This window comes from Anolis carolinensis, chromosome 2 (assembly GCF_035594765.1).
Source record: "Anolis carolinensis isolate JA03-04 chromosome 2, rAnoCar3.1.pri, whole genome shotgun sequence".
In the NCBI taxonomy this organism is placed as follows: domain Eukaryota; kingdom Metazoa; phylum Chordata; class Lepidosauria; order Squamata; family Dactyloidae; genus Anolis; species Anolis carolinensis.
In genome coordinates, this window is record NC_085842.1 from 192,318,907 (window position 1) to 192,339,612 (window position 20,706).

General features: G+C 41.0%; 2 protein-coding genes across 10 annotated transcripts in view; both read right to left on the reverse strand.

Annotated features, from left to right (window-relative positions):
• mcoln1 (mucolipin TRP cation channel 1) overlaps positions 1-12,852 on the reverse strand; it is a 28,730-nt gene extending 15,878 nt beyond the window's left edge. Inside the window, exons 1-3 of one of the 2 annotated variants that reach the window (XM_008103786.3) lie at positions 12,709-12,852; positions 2,784-2,895; positions 2,309-2,526 (exon numbers count right to left, since the gene is read on the reverse strand). In XM_008103786.3, coding sequence (XP_008101993.1) covers positions 2,309-2,526; positions 2,784-2,787 — 222 coding nt within the window. In that variant the 5' untranslated portion in view covers positions 2,788-2,895; positions 12,709-12,852. Of the gene's footprint in view, positions 1-1,882; positions 2,020-2,308; positions 2,527-2,783; positions 2,896-12,708 lie in introns of those variants that run through there. The other variant, XM_062971424.1, reaches the window with a different exon arrangement.
• Positions 12,853-17,672: 4,820 nt separating this feature from the next.
• The window catches only part of LOC100561551 (ultra-long-chain fatty acid omega-hydroxylase), a 40,220-nt gene continuing 37,186 nt past the window's right edge, over positions 17,673-20,706 (reverse strand). For all 8 annotated transcript variants that reach the window (XM_062971418.1, XM_062971421.1, XM_016991156.2 and 5 more), the window contains 2 exons: positions 20,275-20,357; positions 17,673-18,090 (listed from right to left, as the gene is read on the reverse strand). In XM_062971418.1, the coding sequence (XP_062827488.1) occupies positions 17,913-18,090; positions 20,275-20,357 (261 nt within the window). In that variant the 3' untranslated portion in view covers positions 17,673-17,912. The remainder of the gene's footprint in view (positions 18,091-20,274; positions 20,358-20,706) is intronic.

Sequence of the window (20,706 nt, forward strand, 5' to 3'; positions counted from 1 at the left end):
ACTCTCATGCTGTGCATGTATAATTTTATTACGGTCCATGGATGTTAAGTGAATAACATACAAGGGTTTACAGAACAGTCAAACCAGGAAAATTGCTAAACAAACAGTAAGTACACAATGTCAGGTAATACCCTGTTGGAAAACTAGGCTCTTTCTCGGCCTTGCTGCCACTTTAAGGAACTTTGCCACCGTGAGGGTCACCTCATGGTGCTTATCCTCCATCAGATATCTGACCTTCCCTTGCTGCGCATATTCATGTTGTTCCTGTTTCCCCACTGCACTTTTGTTCTTCTTTCTGCATGAGCTCCTTCTCAACACAATTCCAAATTCAGCAAAGTGCCTAAGGAGCTCTGTCTGCTGCTGCTATGTTAAGTGTACAGCATACCTTCAATTACAAGGAAATTCTGTTTCTCCAAGTCTGGGCTTTGATAGCAACTCAAACTTATATAGTGCCTATTGTAATCAATGACCCTATATGTGCCTAGCTCTGCACTGGTTCATGCTGTAAAATGCATACAATTATATCACATGGTCCCTATAAACTCTGCTTTCTAGACAGACAAAACTATTCACCACTAGTCAACAGGTAACTGACTTTGTTACAGGTTAAACACAATCTAAAACAGGCCGACACAACTTGTGACCCTCCAGGTGTCTGGGCCTCCAACTCCCAGAAGCCCTTGCCAGCTTGTCCAATGGTCAAGAATCCTGGGTGCTGAAGTCCAAAACACCTGGAGAGCCACAGGTTGTGCCAGTCTGGTCTAAAACAAACTCTATGTTTTGCTGAACACACCCATGGCTTGGGAAAAGTTATTCATTAATACAAATATTGTGAAACATCAAGCTCGCCCCTTTGACACCATCAATGACTGCCTGTGTTAGTTTAAATTAAAGATCTGTTTTTTTTTAATTGTTCATGTAAGAAATGCTACAAATACTAAAGAGTTTGTTCCTCCAAATAACATGGGTGCTTTATTTTTTTAAAAGTTCTTTAAATAACATCAGTGTGATTTAAGGAAAATATTTTTACAGCTCGTTGCTATTGAAGTAAATGTGATCACCAAAAACCTGGGCAGTTAATTACCTGGATAAAGTTTAACCAGAGTTTAGCCCTGATAATTACACTATGTAATACAATGTTTGTTCCTAGGTTCCAGGCAAAAATGTTTGCCTTTTTACCTGGAAGCCGCCCTAAGCCCCCCTCGGGAGATAGGGCAACCTATAAATCTATATATATAAAAGGGTAATGAAATTTCGGCCTAGGACAAAACAGCAAAACTACACATCCCAGAAACACTAAACTTGGCAGCACAACCCTTCATCCATGCCTCTACGTTCATACAACAAAAAGCTCCAGCTACTCCAGAAAACGGCCAGGCTTTGAGACTGCAAGGCTATTCACTGCTATTCTACCTAGCCAACAAAGGATTCCAATAAGCCACAGCAACGCGTGGCCGGGCAAAGCTAGTAATAATAATGATAATCATCATCATCATCATACATGTCATTTCCTAATTGGTTCTATCATAAAACATAGAAAAGGTGTATTAAACTGCAAAAACTTTGTTTTTGTGAGACATCCTGCAGCATATTTTATTATAGCTTTTCAACGATTATCTCGAGGCTCAACCAATTCAACATAGTTTGTGGCAGCCACAAAAAAGAAGTTCCTGGAGTATAACAACTACTTTAAAGTAAGTAAGGTAAAGGTTTCCCCTGACGTTAAGTCCAGTCATGTCTGACTCTGGGGGTTGGTGCCCATCTCCATGTCTAAGCCGAAGAGCCGGCATTGTCCGTAGACACCTCCAAGGTCATGTGGCCGGCATAACTGCATGAAGCGCCGTTACCTTCCCGCCAGAGCGGTACCTATTGATCTACTCACATTGGCATGTTTTCGAACTGCTAGGTTTGCAGAAGCTGGAGCTAACAGCGGGCCCTCACTCTGCTCCCGGGATTTGAACCTGGGACCTTTCAGTTTGCAAGTTCAGCAGTTCAGTGCTTTAACACACTTTGTCACCGGGGATCCTATAAAGTAAGTACTGCATGGTTAAACAGGAAATAACATGTTCAAACCAGGAACAGATTTTTTCAAATTTTGTTGCATAGTGTTATCAATCTTTGCAGTCAGATTTGCAGAATTCAACTCTTAGTGTAAGTGTGGGGAAGTATTGGTCTTGCAGATCTTGGGGATTTCAGTTCCCATCTGCCCAATGGAAAGAACTACACAAAGTCCAATATATATGAAGGACCAAACATTCAAAGAAAAAAGTTACTGACATTTTTTTAAGGTTCCCTCTTTCTTACATACCTGGACTGTGACAATAATGATCTTGATCAGTTGCAGAACTAATTTAAACGGTTTCCGGCCCTTGGCACGAAACTTGTCACAGGGGCTCATAAAGAAGTACTTGAGGCGCCTGCGGAGTTCCTCCTCCTCGGGATGAAAAGAAGGAGGCCCTAAGACGGGCCTTGTATCGCCATCCTGGGACCCATAACTATTCATTGAGGATAGCAGCTTCTGTGTCTCTAAAAGGAGAGAAAACAGCACTAGGCTTTAGTCCCAGCTTCAGGTCATGGGGAGTGACTCCCTCTCATGTGATCCAGACATTCCTGTGATTTATCCAAGTTAAGAGAGATAAGCATGCTAAATCAACTACTCTCGGTTCTGCTAGGTAAGTAATCCCATCTAAATTATCCAACCCTTGCTAGAGAAGCAGAAAAACAAGACTTAAAGAAACCTTTGTGGCATCACGGTGCTCACAACAGCTTCCCTCCCTCCTTACCCATCCTGGAGTTCCAAACTCAGCACTTTTCAGATCTCTTTCACAAGACCAGCTTTGTGGCTTGCTAATGCTCCAAGGTCCCCTTCGAGGCACACAGTGGGTCAGGAGGCACCTAAAGACCGACAAATCAGAACATTGGAAAAGACTGGAAAGTTTTAATGAGACATTTTGAAGACACACACAGAGATAATGTAATAACGGTTGGCTAGGAAAATTACAATAGGTCCTCCATATTTGTGGATTTTCCTTTTGTTCATTTGTAGATATGATTAATCTTCCTAGGAACTTTTTGGTCCTCCAGCGTCAATCTTTGTCAGAGAGTTGTGTTGGAGGACCAAGGGATTCCTAAACAGAATCACAAGGGTATTTGAAGGTCCCCCAGAGTGATTCTGTGGTCTGTTTCCTGCAGAAGTTGACCACAGGGTTATAATTGAGGACCTAGAGATTTCTAAGGAAATATTCTCCCAGATAAAAAGTCGGTTTTTATTTGTGGTCCCTTTTCATAATCCCAGCAAATGTGGAAGGATGTAATAATTTATATAGCGAACAAGACAGTACTATATTATATTCTACCATTACATCTGTGGAAAAAAGAATAGGAATTCTTTGTATGGGTTGTTGTGCATTTTCCAGGCTGTATGGCCATGTTCCAGAAGCATTCTCTCCTGATGTTTCATCCACATCTATGGCAGGCATCCTCAGAGGTTGTGAGGAAAATGCACAACAACCTAGTGATTCCGGCCATGAAAGCCTCCAACAAAACAATTCTTTGTATGTTCTTTCTATTCACTTTTCTTTTTCTTTCTTTCTTTCCACATTTACTTTTTAATTATTACTTTTGTGTGAATTTTTATTGTATCTGGAAAAATTCTACTTAAAAAAAGAAGATAAGGACATATAAAATTACCGTATATCAGTACTTAGTGGAGAACCACATCTGCACCAAGGAGAATCCACATTATCGGCTTTGAACTGGATTATATGAGTCTACATTGCAATATAATCCAGTTCAAAGTAGATAGTCTGGATTTTATATGGCAGTGTAGGAGGGGTCAGAGTTTGACCACTTTGCAGAGTGTAAAGAGAAAGATCAATTGAGCACTGATAAGAACACAGCTTGAAAAAATGATTTTTGGACTGTTTCCCAGGCCTCTTCTATACAGATGAACAAAATCCCACTGGCTCTCAATGAGAATTTTTTTTCCAGCTGCAAGTCAATAGAGGATGTCCAATTTCTGCTGACTGATGCAGATTTAATATCCAGCACAATGAACACAAGAAACACACGTGCTGTTTTTAGTTTCCCAAAATGCACACACATTTGTCACTCACACGGAGTTCAAGTCATGCCATCTGTGAGGCTGCAGTATTCCTTAATGCTTGTGAAAGTTTAGGAACAATTTTTTGGTTACGTTTAAATCCTACCATTCCTTTAGGAAACTCAAAGCAGTATATCTGGCCTTTCTCCCTTAACCCTTACAACAGTTTCAATGGTCCTAATGCAATACTGAGTGCCACGCCACTACAATGGATGCAAAGAAATTGCATCTTCCTGGCTCCTTCTACATTGCCATATAATACAGATTATCAAAGCAGATTTTTTTATTGTGTCAAAAGCAAATTGAGAACATACTGCAAATCACTTCTGGTGTGAGAGAATCGGCTGTCTACAAAGATGTTACTCAGGGGATGCCGGAATGTGTTACCATCCTGCAAGGAGGCTTCTTTCATGTCCCTGCTTGGGAAGCTAGAGCTGACAGACAGGAGCTCACCCCATCTCACGGATTTGAACCTCCAACCTTCATGTCGACAGTTCAGCACCGCGGCCCCTATCAAAGCAGATAATCCACATTATCTGCTTTGCACTGAATTATATGAGTCTATACTGTCATGTAATCCAGTTCAAAGCAAATAATCTGGATTTTATATGGCAGTGTAGAAGGGGTTCATGTCCCCTAGTGTGGAAAGATTTTGTAAGTCTGATGTTCCCATTTTTCTTTTGAGGCTTCTTCACACCATTAGAGTTAGAAGGCTTAGGCAGCAAGAAAACAAAAGTAAAGTCTTGCAGTTTAAATGTAACACATAAACCAGTGGTTCTCAACCTGTGGGTCCCAGATGTTTTGGCCTTCAACTCCCAGAAATCCTAACAGCTGGTAGGCCAAAACATCTGGGTACCTACAGGTTGAGAGCCACTGACATAAACAATCATGTATCCATGAATAATGACAAATTCTAATAACATTCTTTACTGAGAGCCACAACAATCACCAGTCCAATATTATTGTTTGAAACAACTAGGACATTCTATGCATCTTAATAGGGTTTTAATTGTAAGCTGATTGGTTAATGAGGATGGCAGACTGTCATTTGGAAGAAATATATTAAGACTATCCTGGTTTCTTGACATCCCCTCCCCTTCACCTTTCAAACCACGATACTGCCCCACTATATGGTATATGCCATTTGGAGTGCTTGTGTATGCCTATCACGGTAGAAAATGAAAAAGACAACCATAACATTCTGTATTTAAAAGAGGTTGGAATTTAACAAAGAACTGATAGATCCCACGATTTTGTGTAAGTGTCAGACCAATACACTGCCATCTATTTAGTTAATAAGATCTAAATCTAGGGCAGGAGGAAGCAATTAACATGTGTGTGGGCACTAATTTTAAGCCCTCAGCAGGCTACACCGTGCCAATTTTGACCGTAAATCAAAACTACATAAAATATATATAGGATGCCTTTGTGACTTTTGGCCCACCCTGTAAAAGTCACATCCAGTATTGACTTCTCAGTTTTCCAGAGTAATTTTTTTCCCTTTTCTGCAAGACAATTGGGATTAGAGGATGCCAATTTCCCACTTTGGGGCTGGGGAGGTCAGGCTGGGAAGCAAAATAAAGCCACGTATTTCCTATAAGCAGACCATACAATTCCCATTCCTAAGATTAAAAACCATGCTCCTTCCATTTCAACTTTCTATCCTCCTTCCAGGGTTGTTGTATGTCTTTCGGGCTGTGTGGCCATGTTCCAGAAGTATTCTCTCCCGACGTTTCACCCACATCTATGGCAGGCATCCTCAGAGGTTGTGAGGCATGGATAAACTAGGCAAGGAAGGTATATATATATCTGTGGAGAGTCCAGGGTGTGACAAGAGTCCTTTGTCAGTTGGAAGCCAGTGCTAATGTTTCAGTTAATCACCCTAATTAGCATTGGAAAGGTTTGTCTCTTGCCTGGGGGGCATCCTTTGTTCAGAGTCATTAGCCGCCCTTGGGGCTCCTCTGCCCTCAGAGTGTTGCTTCCCATCTACTGTTCTGATTTTTGTGTTTTTTAATACTGGTAGCCTAGTTTATCCATGCCTCACAACCTCTGAGGATGCCTGCCATAGATGTGGGTGAAACGTCAGGAGAGAATACTTCTGGAACATGGCCACACAGCCCGAAAGACATACAACAACCCTGTGATCCCGGCCATGAAAGCCTTCGACAACATATCCTACTTTCGCAGACTGACTTTTACCCCTTAAAGATTGGCTTATGTCACATGAGATTCCACCTGAACATTAGGAAAACTTCCTGACCGTAGGAGCTGTTCAGCCTTGGAGTGTGGTGGAAGCTCCTTCCTTGGAAACTTTTAAACAGAGGCTAGATGGCCATCTGTCGGGGTTGCTTTGATTGTGCGTTTCCTGCATGGCAGGGGATTTGATTAGATAGCCCATGTGGTCTCTTCCAACTCCATTATGCTATATCAAATCAGCCCTCTCCATATTCCAGTGCCATACACTGCACAATTAAAACACTACAGTTCCATTTTCGCAACCTTGGTTCAATCCTATACAATCCTGGGGCTTGCAGTTTAGGAAGGGACATGTGGAATTCATAGTTAGAGACCTCCGCAAACTTGGTTGAATGGCAGCTGAGGACCAAGGGCTTGGTGCCCTCCTCCGCAACAAGCGTGTCCCTAAATTGACCTATTAAACACTCTCAGCAATGGGTAAGCTTCCTTCCGGGCCGCTTATTGGCACATGGAACTTGAGCAATGTTTCCAGGTTCAAAACTATTAAGGCTGGGATTTCTGTTCCAATCCACATCTGGGTCTCACCTTTCTAAAACTTATAAACCGAAAAGTGGGGAGGCTGAGGACAAATGAGGAATGCAATGCAGTGGGAAGGCGTATACTTTTGGTCAGCATAAGGCGAGAGGAAAAGAACTGAACTTTGATCATGGAACTGTTAAATCATCAAAGCCTGGGTGCATCTGTACCGTAGAATGGATGCAGTTTGACATGACTCTAACTGCCCTGGCCTATTTTTATTTATTTATTTCGTATCAAAAGCATTTCATTAATTAGTATAAAACTGAAAAAAAAAATAGAAGGAGCACAAGCAGCTAAATATCTTTTGACCAAAAACAGGCGACAGCCACCAAATTGTCTGTAGCCTCAAACAATTCTTCCTCTGTACATGAGGCAGGGCATTGCGGACAAGCATACAGATGCAGAGTTGTTTGCTCTGCATCACAGTCACACAAGGTGGAGGATTCTTTTAGGTCATGCCATTTTGCTAGATGGTCTTTAGATCTGCCCACTCCACTTCTGAGTCTATTCAGGGACTTCCAAGTTGCCCATTCTTGGTTTGCCCTTGGAGGCAGACCCTCGTGGGGGGCATCCAATTTGGATTTCCTGGTTTAGCTGCCCAGAGGGATACTTTTGCTATTGCTGAGGGAACGTCAAGAGGAGTGGTGGTTCTTGTGAAGCTTTTTTTTAATTTGAGTCTACTGGGGGAGGCCTATAGCCATGCAGAGGATGGCTTTCCTGCCCTGCCTCAATGTGATGGAATCCTGGATGTTTTATGGATCTTTAGCCTTCCCTGCCAAAGAGTGCTGGCGCCTCATTAAATCTCGACACCTAGGGCCCCTTCTACACTACATATAAAATCCAGATTATTTGCTTTGGACTGAATCATATGGCAATATAGACTCATATAATCCAGTTCAAATACGATAATCTGGATGATCTGCTTTGATATACCGTATATACTCGAAGATAAGCGAGTTTTTAAATCTCTTTTTGGGGGCTGAAAATGCCTCCCCCAGCTTATAATTGGGTCAAGGTCAAGCCAGCAGCGAGCCTGGAGGCCACAGTATGTTTTCTTTTCCAAAACCTCCCTTCTCCACTTCTCTTCCCAGGCTGGAGTTATCTTATTTTTTAAGAGAGAGAGGGACAAGGAGGGAGTGTTTTTAAAAGCGAAAGGAGAGTGAGTGACAGAACCTCTTGCAAGCCAGGAAGAAGAAAAAGATTGCACGGTGGAAGGGGAAGAAAAAGAGAGACTCTTGCAAACTTGCAGGATTTTTATTATTATTATTACTATTATTGCAAGAACGTTTGAACCAAAAGGGAGGGAAAGGGGAGCAACAGAAGGTGTGTATTTCTTTTTATTCACAAGGAAACAAAAATGGAGTGGGTTTTTTTTGGGAGAGGGAGGGAAGTTTTAAAAAGGCTTTTCTGGCTACTTTTAAAGTTTGAAAGAGGGAGAAATAAAAGAGGTGGGAAAGGGGAGGAGAAAAGAGGCCAAAGTTGTTTTTAAGATGTGACCAAAATATGCATATATGATATGTGGTATGAATGGAAGAATGAGTGAGTTAGTACATTTGAAGACACCAGTCTGTAGACTAGGCCTGGAAAACTACCTGCTCAGGAATTGTAATTAAAACCTGCTAATGAGACCTGAAATAGTTGACCTGCCCAGCAAACTGTGATAAGAACTGCGACTGATAAGAGAAATGTTTACATCTGTTAACATCTGTCAACATTTGCTAACTTGATGAACTTTTGGGGCAGAGCTGCTTGTTTGCTAACACCAATCAAGAGAAATCAACATCTGGTCCAGGAAACTGAGGATATTCCAGGATGGAAGACGTCTATCACTCATTTACAACTTTGGAACATCATCATCAGCAAAACATTGCTATATAAGTGACCTTATGACAGTCCAGAAGGTGTGACAGACAGCGACGCTGTTCACCCGCCATGCTCAGTGGAGATGGTGTACTTGGGAGTGGCAGATCTGCTATGGGAAAGCAGGATTCTGTTCACTGTTTGGGGCCTCTTTTTCTCATGGGAAGAGAAAAGAGTGCGTTTTGAAGTCATGGTCTTTTTGAAGTTTTGGTGTTTTGGAACTATGTCTTGGCAGGCAGCAGTGGAAGCTGGGTCTGGCCTAAGCAGGTGCTTCTCCAAGAAGGGAGAAAGAATATGGTAATATTTGTGTGCATGAAGATGGATGCATGTTGTGTGTGAATGAAAAATGAAAATGCAACCCCCCCTTTTTTTGTTTCTTAGCCAATGTAACTGTAGGTTGTTTGTGAATCCAATGTAGTTGCATAGAATCTGTATGTTTGTATGTCTAAATGTTGTTCTTTGTTGTTTTGTAAAAGTTCTGCTATACCTCTCAGACTGAAACTGCAATAAAAAGAACCTATGCTTTAAAGTTATTGAAAAGTTATTCATAACATTTTTGGTGTCAGAAGTGGGATATTCTGTTCAGTCTGAGCAGGATGTTTTAACTTTTGTTGTAAAAGTCTTCATGACAAAGAGGGCTTTGCTTCAATTTCTTCCTTGGGCAAATGCATGCCTCAAACAAAGCTTGTAAATAATATATAGGCCTTTTAAATATGTACACACACATACACAGATGTAAACATACATAAATGGGACCTGCAAATATTGCAGGAGGGAAATGCACATATATAGAGAGAGGATTTGCAAAGGTTTCAGGGGGAAATGCAAATGTGAAATTAGTATATATAATTATAGAGCTATATCTAGCCCTGCATTGTTTATATTAGGCATGCCCCCACCTTGTTAGCCTTTAAGAAAGATCTAAAAACATGGCTTTTCCGATGTGCCTTTGGGGAGTAAATGTAATATATTGCTCTGGCCATTCCCCTTGGTTTTTATCCTTTAGACTGCTCCACCATTTTATTTCCCTGTTTCCCCCTATTCCTATGTCTCTCTCTCCCGAGTTTTTAATTAAGTGTTCATGTGGCCCGCCCTGTTTTTTACTGTTTTCTCTGATTTGTGCTGTAATGTATATGATTATTTTTGCACTGTTATATTGTGTTATGATATGTTGTTTTATTTTGTTATATTGTATGGTGTCTGGGCATGGCCCCATGTAAGCCGCCCCGAGTCCCCGTTGGGGAGATGGTGGCGGGGTATAAATAAAGTTTTATTATTATTATTATTATTATATAGGTATTGAATGTTTGCCTGTTACTACGTTGGAAGCTGGCCTGAGTCCCCATGGGGAGATAGATAGAGCAGGATACAAAGGAAGTTGTTGTTATTGTTGATGATGATGATAATGATGATGACTATTATAAAGTTATTGTTGATACCATATTGTTTTTGTTGACCCTACTTATGCACTTACAGAGTTAGCTTACTGTTTTTCTTTGAAATACGGTAAATATTCAAAAAACATTTACCTCACTTATGCCTCAGTTAATGTAATTTTATTGGTATCTATTTTTATTTTGAAATTTACCAGTAGCTGCTGCATTTCCCACCCTCGGCTTATAGTCAAGTCAATAAGTTTCCCCAGTTTTTTGTGGTAAAATTAGGTGCCTTGGTTTATATTCGGGTCGGCTTATACTCGAGTATATACGGTAATCTGGATAATCTGGCAGTGTAGATCCAGCCTAGGATTCCACAGCACTGATGGTCAAAGTATGTCACACTGCATTCATTCTAAATTTATTTATTATTTATTTATTTCCATCATTTCTATCCTGCCCTTCTCACCCGAGGGGACTCAGGGCGGCTTACAGATCTGGCAGAATTCGATGCCAATACACCACAGTACAATAAAATAAAACAATAAAACAGTTAAAAGCAGTTAAACGAAATAACAATATCCAAAATTTAAAACAATATAAAGTACGTGAACCATTCATCTGCAAAACCTTGTACATAAACCTTAATCCAGACCGAGTCAAAGCCAGCAGAACTTATTCTTTAATCACTTGCGCGCACAGCCAGGTCTTCAATTTCTTTCTGAAACCCAAAAGGGATGGGGCCTGTCGGATGTCACTATAGGGCAGATGCACCCCAAGAGATGCCTAGCTCCCAACTTGCACTACTTAAGTTATGATTCAGTGGAACTCTCTCTCCGGACTATGGTGGAGGCTCCTTCTTTGGAGGTTTTTAAGCAGAGGCTGGATGGCCATCTATCGAGGGTGCATTGAATGAGGTTTTCCTGCTCCTTGGCAGGGAGTTGGACTGGATGGCCCACCAGGTCTCTTCCAACTCTATAATTCCCGTTGGCTGTCCTTGTTTTCCCCAGCCCTCAGCACTATGTAAACATCTACTTCAATTCCCTTTTGTTTTTTTCTATTGGATCTTGCATGTCATTAGGACCGCAACCATATAATCCTTGGACCTTATTTATTTTATTTATTTCATCCTTTCCCCATAGGATCGAGTCTCTCTGTTTTGTCCTCCATTGCTGATGGAAATCTCTCCTAGGCTGCACCTACACATATACAGTAGTCTCGCTTATCCAACCTTCCAACATTCTGTATTGTCCAACAGTCTGCCTTTTAGTAGTCAATGTTTTTATAGTAAATGTTTTCAATACATGGCAATGTTTTGGTGCTAAATTCGTAAATACAATAATTACTACATAATGTTACCGTGTATAGAACAGCTTTTTCTGTCGATTTGTTGTAAAACATGATGTTTTGGTGCTTAATTTGTAAAATCATAATGCAATTTGACGTTTAATAGACTTTTCCTTAATCCCTCTTTATTATTCCAACATTTTCACTTATCCAACATTCTGCCGGCCCGTAACTGAGACTACTGCATATACATACATACATATATATATATATATATATATATACACACACACACACACACACACACATACACACATACACTGGGGAGGTGGATAAAATCCCCATTGTCCCCAGGGCTGCTTTTAGAGAAACAGAAAGGATAAAGATTGAGGTCCCATCTACAATGCCATACAGTCCAGTTTCTGAATGCAGATTATCCGCTTTAAACTGGATTATATGGCATTGTAGAAACATACGTTAAAGCAAATAAAACTATGTAACAAGTTTTGAAAAAAATCTGTTCCTGGTTTGAAAGTGTTATTTTCTGTTTAGTTGTGCAGTACTTACAGCAGAGTCTCACTTATCCAAGCCGGCAGAATCTTGGATAAGCAAATATCTTGGATAATAAGGAGAGATTACGGCAAAGCCTATTAAACATCAAATTAGGTTATGATTTTACAAATTAAGCACCAAAACATCGTGTTATACAACAAATTTTACAGAAAAATTAGTTCTATATGCAGTAATGTTATGTTGTAATTACTGTATTTATGAATTTAGCACCAAAATGTCACGATATATTGAAAACATCGACTACATCGACTACAAAAGGCCCCATGTAAGCCGCCCCGAGTCCCTTCGGGGAGATGGGGTGGGGTATAAAAATAAAGTTATTATTATTATTATTACAAAAATGCATTGGATAATCCAGAACCTTGGATAAAGGAGTCTTGAATAAGCGAGACTGTACTGTACTTCGAAAGTTGTTGTTATGCTCCAGAAACTTCGTTTTTGTGGCTGTGTTGAATTGGATGAGGCTCCATCAGATTTTCATTGAAAAGCTATAGCAAAATGTGCTGCAGGATGTCTCATAAACAACGTTTTAGCAGTTTAATAAATCCTTTCCATGTTTTTATGATAGAAGCAATTAGGAAATGACATTTACAACCCAGGAAACAAAAATCGTGTAACACAGTGTCCAGAAAGGAATAGGAGCCTCTTGCTTCCTGTGCCATCCACATTGCAGCCCCCTCCCAAACACATGCAGCGGCGATGATTGACAGGCGCGCCCCTTCCCATTTGGCTCACCTTGGGGGCCCAGGCGACGTCACCATGGGGCTCCTCTTTCTCTCTGCCTCGCTCTCGGTCTCTCTTTCTTGGGCCGGCTCCGGAGTGTAAACAAAGACTCTCCACGTATCCGGTCATGGGACCAGGAAGGGTGGCCTTGTCCTCGCATCACGTGTGAAGGGCGGGATTACATATACAGTATATATAGAGAGAGATCCGGGGGGAAGGGGAGTTTTTGAGCCCGCGGCGTGGCTGGAGAAACGTGGGGCAGATCTCCACGGAGGTGTGACTGCAACTTGGCACTGTTTGATCTGCCCTGGCTCAATGGGATGCAACCCTGGGGGGAGCTGTAGTTCGCTAAGGTCTGCAGCCTTCTCTGGGGCCTCACCAGCTCCCAGGATCCCCATTGCATTAAGCCAGGACAGCCCCAGTGCTGTCAGATTGCATTCATTCTCCAGTGTAGAGGCTGCCCAAAGGACAGCACAATGCATTATCCATACAGTAGAGTCTCACTTATCCAACACTCGCTTATCCAACGTTCTGGATTATCCAACGCATTTTTGTAGTCAATGTTTTCAATACATCGTGATATTTTGGTACTAAATTCATAAATACAGTAATTACTACATAGCATTACTGCCTATTGAACTACTTTTTCTGTCAAATTTATTGTATAACATGATGTTTTGGTGCTTAATTTGTAAAATCATAACCTAATTTGATGTTTAATAGGCTTTGCCTTAATCCCTCCTTATTGTCCAACATATTTGCTTATCCAACATTCTGCCGGCCCGAAAGACTCTGCTGTATTTGCCAATTATGTCTTACAGGCAGTCCCCAAGTTGTGTTGTCAGAGACTTTCATGGCCTGAATCACTGGGTTGTTGTGAGTTTTCCGGGCTGTGTGGCCATGTTCCAGAGAATGCTTTCATTGGATGCCTGCCATAGATGTGGGTGAAACGTCAGGAGAGAGTGCTTCTGGAACATGGCCATACAGCCCGGAAAACTCACAACAAACCAGTGATTCTGGCCATGAAAGCCTCCAACAACACATTGAACATATCTACAGGGAGAAATTGTTCCAAGAGGATGCCTACCATAAAAGGTAAAGGTTTTCCCCTGACGTTAAATCCAGTCGTGACCGACTCTGGGAGTTGGTGCTCATCCCCATTTCTAAGCCGAAGAGCCAGCGTTGTCCGTAGACACCTCCAAGGTCATGTGGCCAGCATGACTGCATGGAGCGCCGTTACCTTCCCTCCAGCCTATTGATCTACTCATATTTGCATGTTTTCGAACTGCTAGGTTGGCAGAAGCTGGGGCTAACAGCGGGCGCTCATTTCGCTCCCGGGATTTGAACCTGGCACCTTTTGGTCCACAAGTTCAGCAGCTCAGAGCTTTAACACACTGTGCCACCAGGGGCCCCCAATGCTTACCATAGATGTGTGCAAAATGTCAGGAGAAAATGTTTCTGGAACATGGCCATACAGCTCAGAAAATTCACAACAACCCAGTGATTCTGGTCATGAAAGCCTCCAACAACACATTGAACATATCTACAGGGAGAAATTGTTCCAAGAGGATGCCTACCATAGATGTGGGCGAAACGTCAGGAGAAAATGCTTCTAGAACATGGCCATACAGCCCAGAAAACTCAAAACAACCCAGTCCCCAAGTTTCAAACAACATTGGTTCTGTAGGTTTCTTCTTCAGTTGAATTTGTATGCAAGTCGGAACAAGTACATTGTAAGTGTAACTCCAACCGTATGTGTGTTCAGTAGAGTCTCACTTATCCAGCATAAATGGGCCGGCAGAACGTTGGATAAGCGAAAATATTAAATAATAGGGAGGGGTTAAGGAAAAGCCTAGTAAATGTCAAATTATGTTATGATTTTACAAATTAAATACCAAAACATCATGTTTTACAACAAATTGACAGAACAGGCAGTTCAATACACAGTAATGTTATGTAGTAATTACTGTATTTACCAATTTAGAACGAAAACATTGCAATGTATTCAAAACATTGACTACCAAAAACATTGGATACTAACAAATTGACTACAAATAAAGATAGAATTGCATAAAATGAATTTATTGTAACAACATTGTAAAAGTTCAGTCCTTGTTGCCTAGAGAAACAGCTGTGGATCCGGGTGGGAGGCAGACTGCATTGGATAATCCGGAACGTTGGATAAGTGAGACTCTAGACATCAGCTAACTAGATGACAAATTAGACAAATTAGACTTTAATGTTCCTTGTAATTTGGCTGTGGCTGGGATGTTTAATGTGGTTGTATTCCCCATTTTAATAGTATCGCTGCGTTTTATTGAGTGTCTTATTTGAATTGGGCTTTTGTAAGTGTTGTTTTATGTTAACCGATATTGTTATTGTTTAAATATAGATGTAATTTATTCCTATATTATGTGCTTTATGGCACTATTATGTGCTCTCTGTAAGCTGCACCGAGTCCCTTCTGGGAGATGGTAAAGGTTTTCCCCTGACATTAAGTCTAATCGTGTCCAACTATGAGGGTTGGTGCTCATCTCCATTTCTAAGCCAAAGAGCCTGTGTTGTCCGTAAACATCTCCAAGGTCATGTGGCCGGCATGACTGAATGGAGCACCGTTACCTTCCTGCCAAAGCGGTACCTATTTATCTACTCACATTTGCATGTTTTTGAACTGCTAGGTTGGCAGAAGCTGGTGCTATCAGCGGGAGCTCACCCCACTTCCCGGATTCCAACCGCCGACCTTTCAGTCAGCAAGTTCAGCACCCCAGCGGTTTAACCCACTGCGGCACCGGGGGCCCCCTAGGTGATAGTGGCAGGATAAAAATAAAGTTTTATTATCATCAATATTATTATACTAGCTTTGCCCGGCCACATGTTGCTGTGGCTTATGGGAATCATTTGGTGGCAAGGTGGAATAGCAGTGAATAGCCTTGCAGCCTCAAAGCCTGGCCATTTTCTTCTTATGTGAATCCTTGTTTGGTGAGCTGGAATGCAAGGGAATAGGCTTGCTGCTTGGAAGCCTGGGTACTTGTGTTCTAGGGGAATGGTTTTTTGGGCTGCTAGAATTGCAATGAATAGCCTCACTGCTTCAAAGTCTGGCCGCTTGCTACCTAAGTTAATCCTTTGTTGCTCTGGTCGAATTGCACTGAATAGCCTTGCAGCTTTAATGCCTGGCTGTGTTATAACTTTTGGAATCCTTGTTTGGCAAGCTGGAGTAGGACCCTCAATCAAAGAGCCGCTTTGAAGCCTGGCTACTTCCTTTGTAGTGAAATCATTGTTTGGCCAGATTGAATTGCACTGAATAGTCTTGCAGCTTAAAAACCTGGCCACTTTCTACCTTGTGGAATCCTTGCTAGGCCAGTTGAATGGGATGGAGTAGCCTCGTGGCTTCAAAGCCTGGGGGTTTTCTACCTAGGGGAAATCTTGGTTGGCAGGTTGAATAGCACTGAATAGCCTTGCTGGTTGCAAGCCTGGCTGCTTTCTACCTTGCGGAATCCTTGGTTGCCCAGGTTGAATAGCAATTAATAGTCTCAGTGTGGCAAGTATGAGTGCTGCAATTAGCCACCTTGATTAGCATTTAATGGCCTTGCAGCTTCAAAGCCTGTCTATTTCCTGCCTGGGGGAATCCTTTGTTGGGAGGTGTTAACTGGACCTGATTGTTTCCTTTCTGGAATTCCCAATTTCCCTGCTTTCAGAGTGTTGCTCTTTATTTACTATCCTGGTTTTAGAGATTATATTGTTCTATATTATTATAATGCCACAGTAATTATTACATATTATATTTATATTCTTATATTATCTGCTTAGAACTGGATTATATGAGGTCCCTCCTACACAGCTGTATAAAATGCACACTGAACTGGAGTATATGGCAGTGTGGACTCAAGATAATACAGGAGATACTGTGGATTATCCTGCCTTGGCATTCTGGGTAATATAGCTGTGTGGAAGGGCCTTGAGTCTACACTGCCATATAATCCAGTTCAAATCAGATAATCTGTATTTTATAGGCTGTGTTGAAGAGGCCTAACTGCATGTGCCCAGGGTGCCATCTTGGCTGAGGGAGTTGCTAGGATACGAAGGGGGTGGGCAGTTTAGGGGAGGAAAAGCTCTTCCTCATCCTCTGTAATTTGGACTATTTTTCTAGGTTTTTTTGATTGAAAGACATATTTTGGATGACTGTGTCTTTTGTGGCCAAATTTGGTGTGATTGGGTTCAGTGGTTTTGTTGTTTACTCCATAGTAAACATATGAAAACTGGAAGAACACACCTTGATTTTGACCACCTAATGTGGTTTGATCTTTCTGGCAAAATGTTAAGAAAATGTCCATGAATAATAGCCAATAAGGCTGTGGTTTAGGCCAGTGGGAGAGATTAGGACCCCTTTTCAGAAAGGCAAAATTGAATTTGGTATAAGGAATTTGGGTCTTTGCTTCGGAAGCATAATACAATATCTGCAAAACAAGGGGAGCACTTTGGAGGAAAGCAGGGCGCACTTGCTTATTACCTTTTCACAATAACAATGGGGGACAATTGTCAATGATAGGATTTATGAATTTGTAGAGTGTTACCAAAGGTTATATGATATCATTTAGAGGGTGTAGAATAATAAGAGATGAAACCATCAGACAAGCAAGTGTTTGTTTACTTTTTGTTTGTTTCTTTAGTCCTTGTGTGTATCTCTATGTATTATTTTTGTGTTTTGTGCAAGTTGTAGTTTTGCAATTGTAACTACAATGTAGCTGTATAGCTTTGTTATTATATATCACAACATTTTGCTTGTTTTAGTATTGCTTTAGTATTATGTTCTCTCTTTCTCAAACAAAAGTGACTTAAAAACAATAGTTTTTGGAATATTAGACTTAAGATATCATCCTTTACAACCAAAACTATGGTTAGGTTAGAGCTTTCCAGCCAATATGACGCAAAAAGTACTGTTGTAAGTTTAAAATAATGGCAAATTATGTTTTCACTGGTGCAACTTGTAAGGCTTTAATATAGTAAGACAACTGTTAGAATGTGTCTGTCTCCATCATAATATCAGAGCTAAGGAGCAATGGTAAGGAGGGCACAGTGATGCACAAACAATATGGTCCCACTCTCGTGTGCTGCTTTAGTTTAGGCACAAAGCTCCCAACCACCACAAATCCTCTGTGCAGATCCAGTGCTAAAACTTCCAGTTGCGTGTTGGTGGTTCGATAGCGAGTGCTTCCTTGTCAAGGCTCGGCCGGCAGAGGTTCCACCTGCAGCCACAGCCCATTCTCAGCTCTCAGGATTAATTCTGGTTTGCGCCGTACAGTCTGGCTTTTATCCAGACGCACCACAAACCGGAGCAATGTCAGAGCTAAAGTCACTTTCAGCTCTGCCATGGCAAAGTTCTGTCCAATGCAGTTCCTGCAAAGAGGAGAAAGGTACGTTTTATGGGAAATGCCATATCCTAGCACCAAAAGGGGATAAAAGAAGCTGGTGTTCTACTCTGAAAAGAAACCATGAGATGGTGACGCTTGTATGTTACTCCTAAAGGGAAAAGCCACAGAAAGCCTTTTCATGAAGAACAAATTATAGATGGCTCAGTATCTAGTCTGTGATGTTTTTCAATTCAGGAGTTTTTAGGGCAAATCTGCACAGTGTCCTGAGTTTATAATTCCCACCCACTTTTTCTTCTGAAGAGTCACACGTCATGACAGTTTGATGCCTTAAGGGAAGGGGAGAAAAAATCCTCATGACATGTCATCTGATATGCTTATTAAGAGTGCAGGGCTGCAAGTAGTTCTGGAGACCAAATAATGGAGGATTTGTATTTTACACATGCCTTTTTCAAGTCAACAAGTGGTCTTCTGCACATTACTATAACAAATCCAAATATGGAGTTTGTTTCCAATGGGTACCAAATCCTTCCAAAATGGAAATATGAGTTATCAGTGGCAGTACACCATTGGCTAGGAGTAGAATATTATGTACGTATCAAAACTATCAAATGTATCTAATGTACAGCAAAAATGCACATTCTCAGCACCTTCTTTTAATTCCTGCAAAATTGGTTCAAATGGATTTAATACTATTTGGAAACAAGCTCCACAAATAATTTTCATTCCTTGAAGATCAATAATTTTGGTCTTGACCACTACCTTGCTGAATCCACCAGCTAATTTTACTAGCATTTTAAAAAAATGATCCATATTGGTTGATGACATGATCAGACCACAAAGAATGGTATCTGGTGGCTTCCATGTCAGTGGGAGGATAAATCTAGTCCAGGTTTTCATCGAGAATCTCTGAGACATAGGCTTCAGCACTTTGGGCAGCTCCTTTCCTCATTACTGTATTTTTAAATCTCAATGAAAAACTTCCTTGTTTTCCGAAGCTTTTGGGATTTTAGTTTAATATTGTTTTAGACACTTGTATATTTGGATTACATGTATTGGACAGTTTGTTTATATTGTACTTTTTCTATTTTCTCTGGATAATTTCTGTTATAATTATAAAGAAAAGGTAAAGTTGTCCGACTCTGCTGTATGGTGCTCAACTCCATTTCTAAGCCGAAGAGCCGGTGTTGTCCATAGATGCCACCAAGGTCATGTGGCCAGTATGACTACATGGAGCGCTGTTAACTTCCTGCCTAAGCGGTAACTATTGATCTACTCACATTTGCACTTTTTCGAACTGCTAGGTTGGCAGAAGCTGGGGATAACAACAGGAGCTCACCCCATCTACGAATTCAAACCGTCGGCCTTCCAATCAGCAAGTTCTGCAGCTTAGCAGTTTAACCCACTGTGCCACTGCAGCCCCTTTTATAACTGTATATATAATTGTTATAATTGTGTTGAGCAATTGTATATTTACTAGTGTCACCCTGCCGCAATACTTTCAACTTCTGTCTGTCAGGAGAAGCTTCCTCTACCATGTTCTAGAATGATATAACTGATGTTAATTTTTGTGTATATTTATAATTATTTTATGTGGCGTGCTTGCCCTATATATGTTGTGCTCCACCCTGTGTTCCCTTTGGGGTGAGAAGGGTGACATATAAATGTTTTAAATGATTAATAATAAATACATTTTCTTCAACAGCAAAACACTGGTGAATCTATGCAATGGAGAGTAGCTCTGGAGTTCACTGAGTGTTTTTTTTTTTAAACTGTGAGAGGAGAAATGAATGTGTTTCACATCATTATCAGTCACTTTTTATCTCTGCTAAAATAACATAACCTTTGCCAACTTGAATAATTGAACTGCACATTTTTAATACCCTTTCAACATCTACCTGCCCATACTGTGTATATAGTTTTACATTTGTAAACTAAAACAATCAAAACCTTGCTAAAAGGCCAGGAGACGCACAACACTGGTGACTCTGAACTTCTGTATTAATGTGTATACATGAAGAAGGAATCTTAATCTACTCTGGACTTCGGTCTGAACTTTCAAGGCACTGAACCTATTCCTGATATAATTTCTGTGCCTTAGTTCCTTTAAGTCGGGGTTGACAATCATTGCCTCACTGACAGGGACACCAGCATTGACTGAAAGACTCACTCCATAGACTATATTTTTGGCAACCTGTGAATTCCTGCTCACCTCGGTCCTGCAGAGAAGGGGACGAAGGCCAGGGGGGACTGTTGTTTTGAGGCTGCTGGATCAAAGCGGTGTGGGTTATAAATCTGTGAGAACAACAACAGATTTCAAAAACAAGTTCCACGAGGCTGGGAAAAAGCAGAATTTAGGTGAGTTCCCAGAGAATGAGACATTAAGTTTTTCTATGGCTGAGCATTTTCACAGGCTTTCCTAAGAGTCCCAATTTACAGAGTACCAAAGAGCTCGAACAGCCCAACATCAGACAGCGAGGAAACTATGTGGCTAAAAATTACAGAGTGTGTATGTAAGGAAATTACTATGACACGAAATTAATCACGTGTCAAATGCAAGCATAAGATAGGCATACTAGCATTCCCATAGGAAGGCGCACTGAGGGAATGGATGCTGGGAAAAAACGAATGTATAATATAGAAA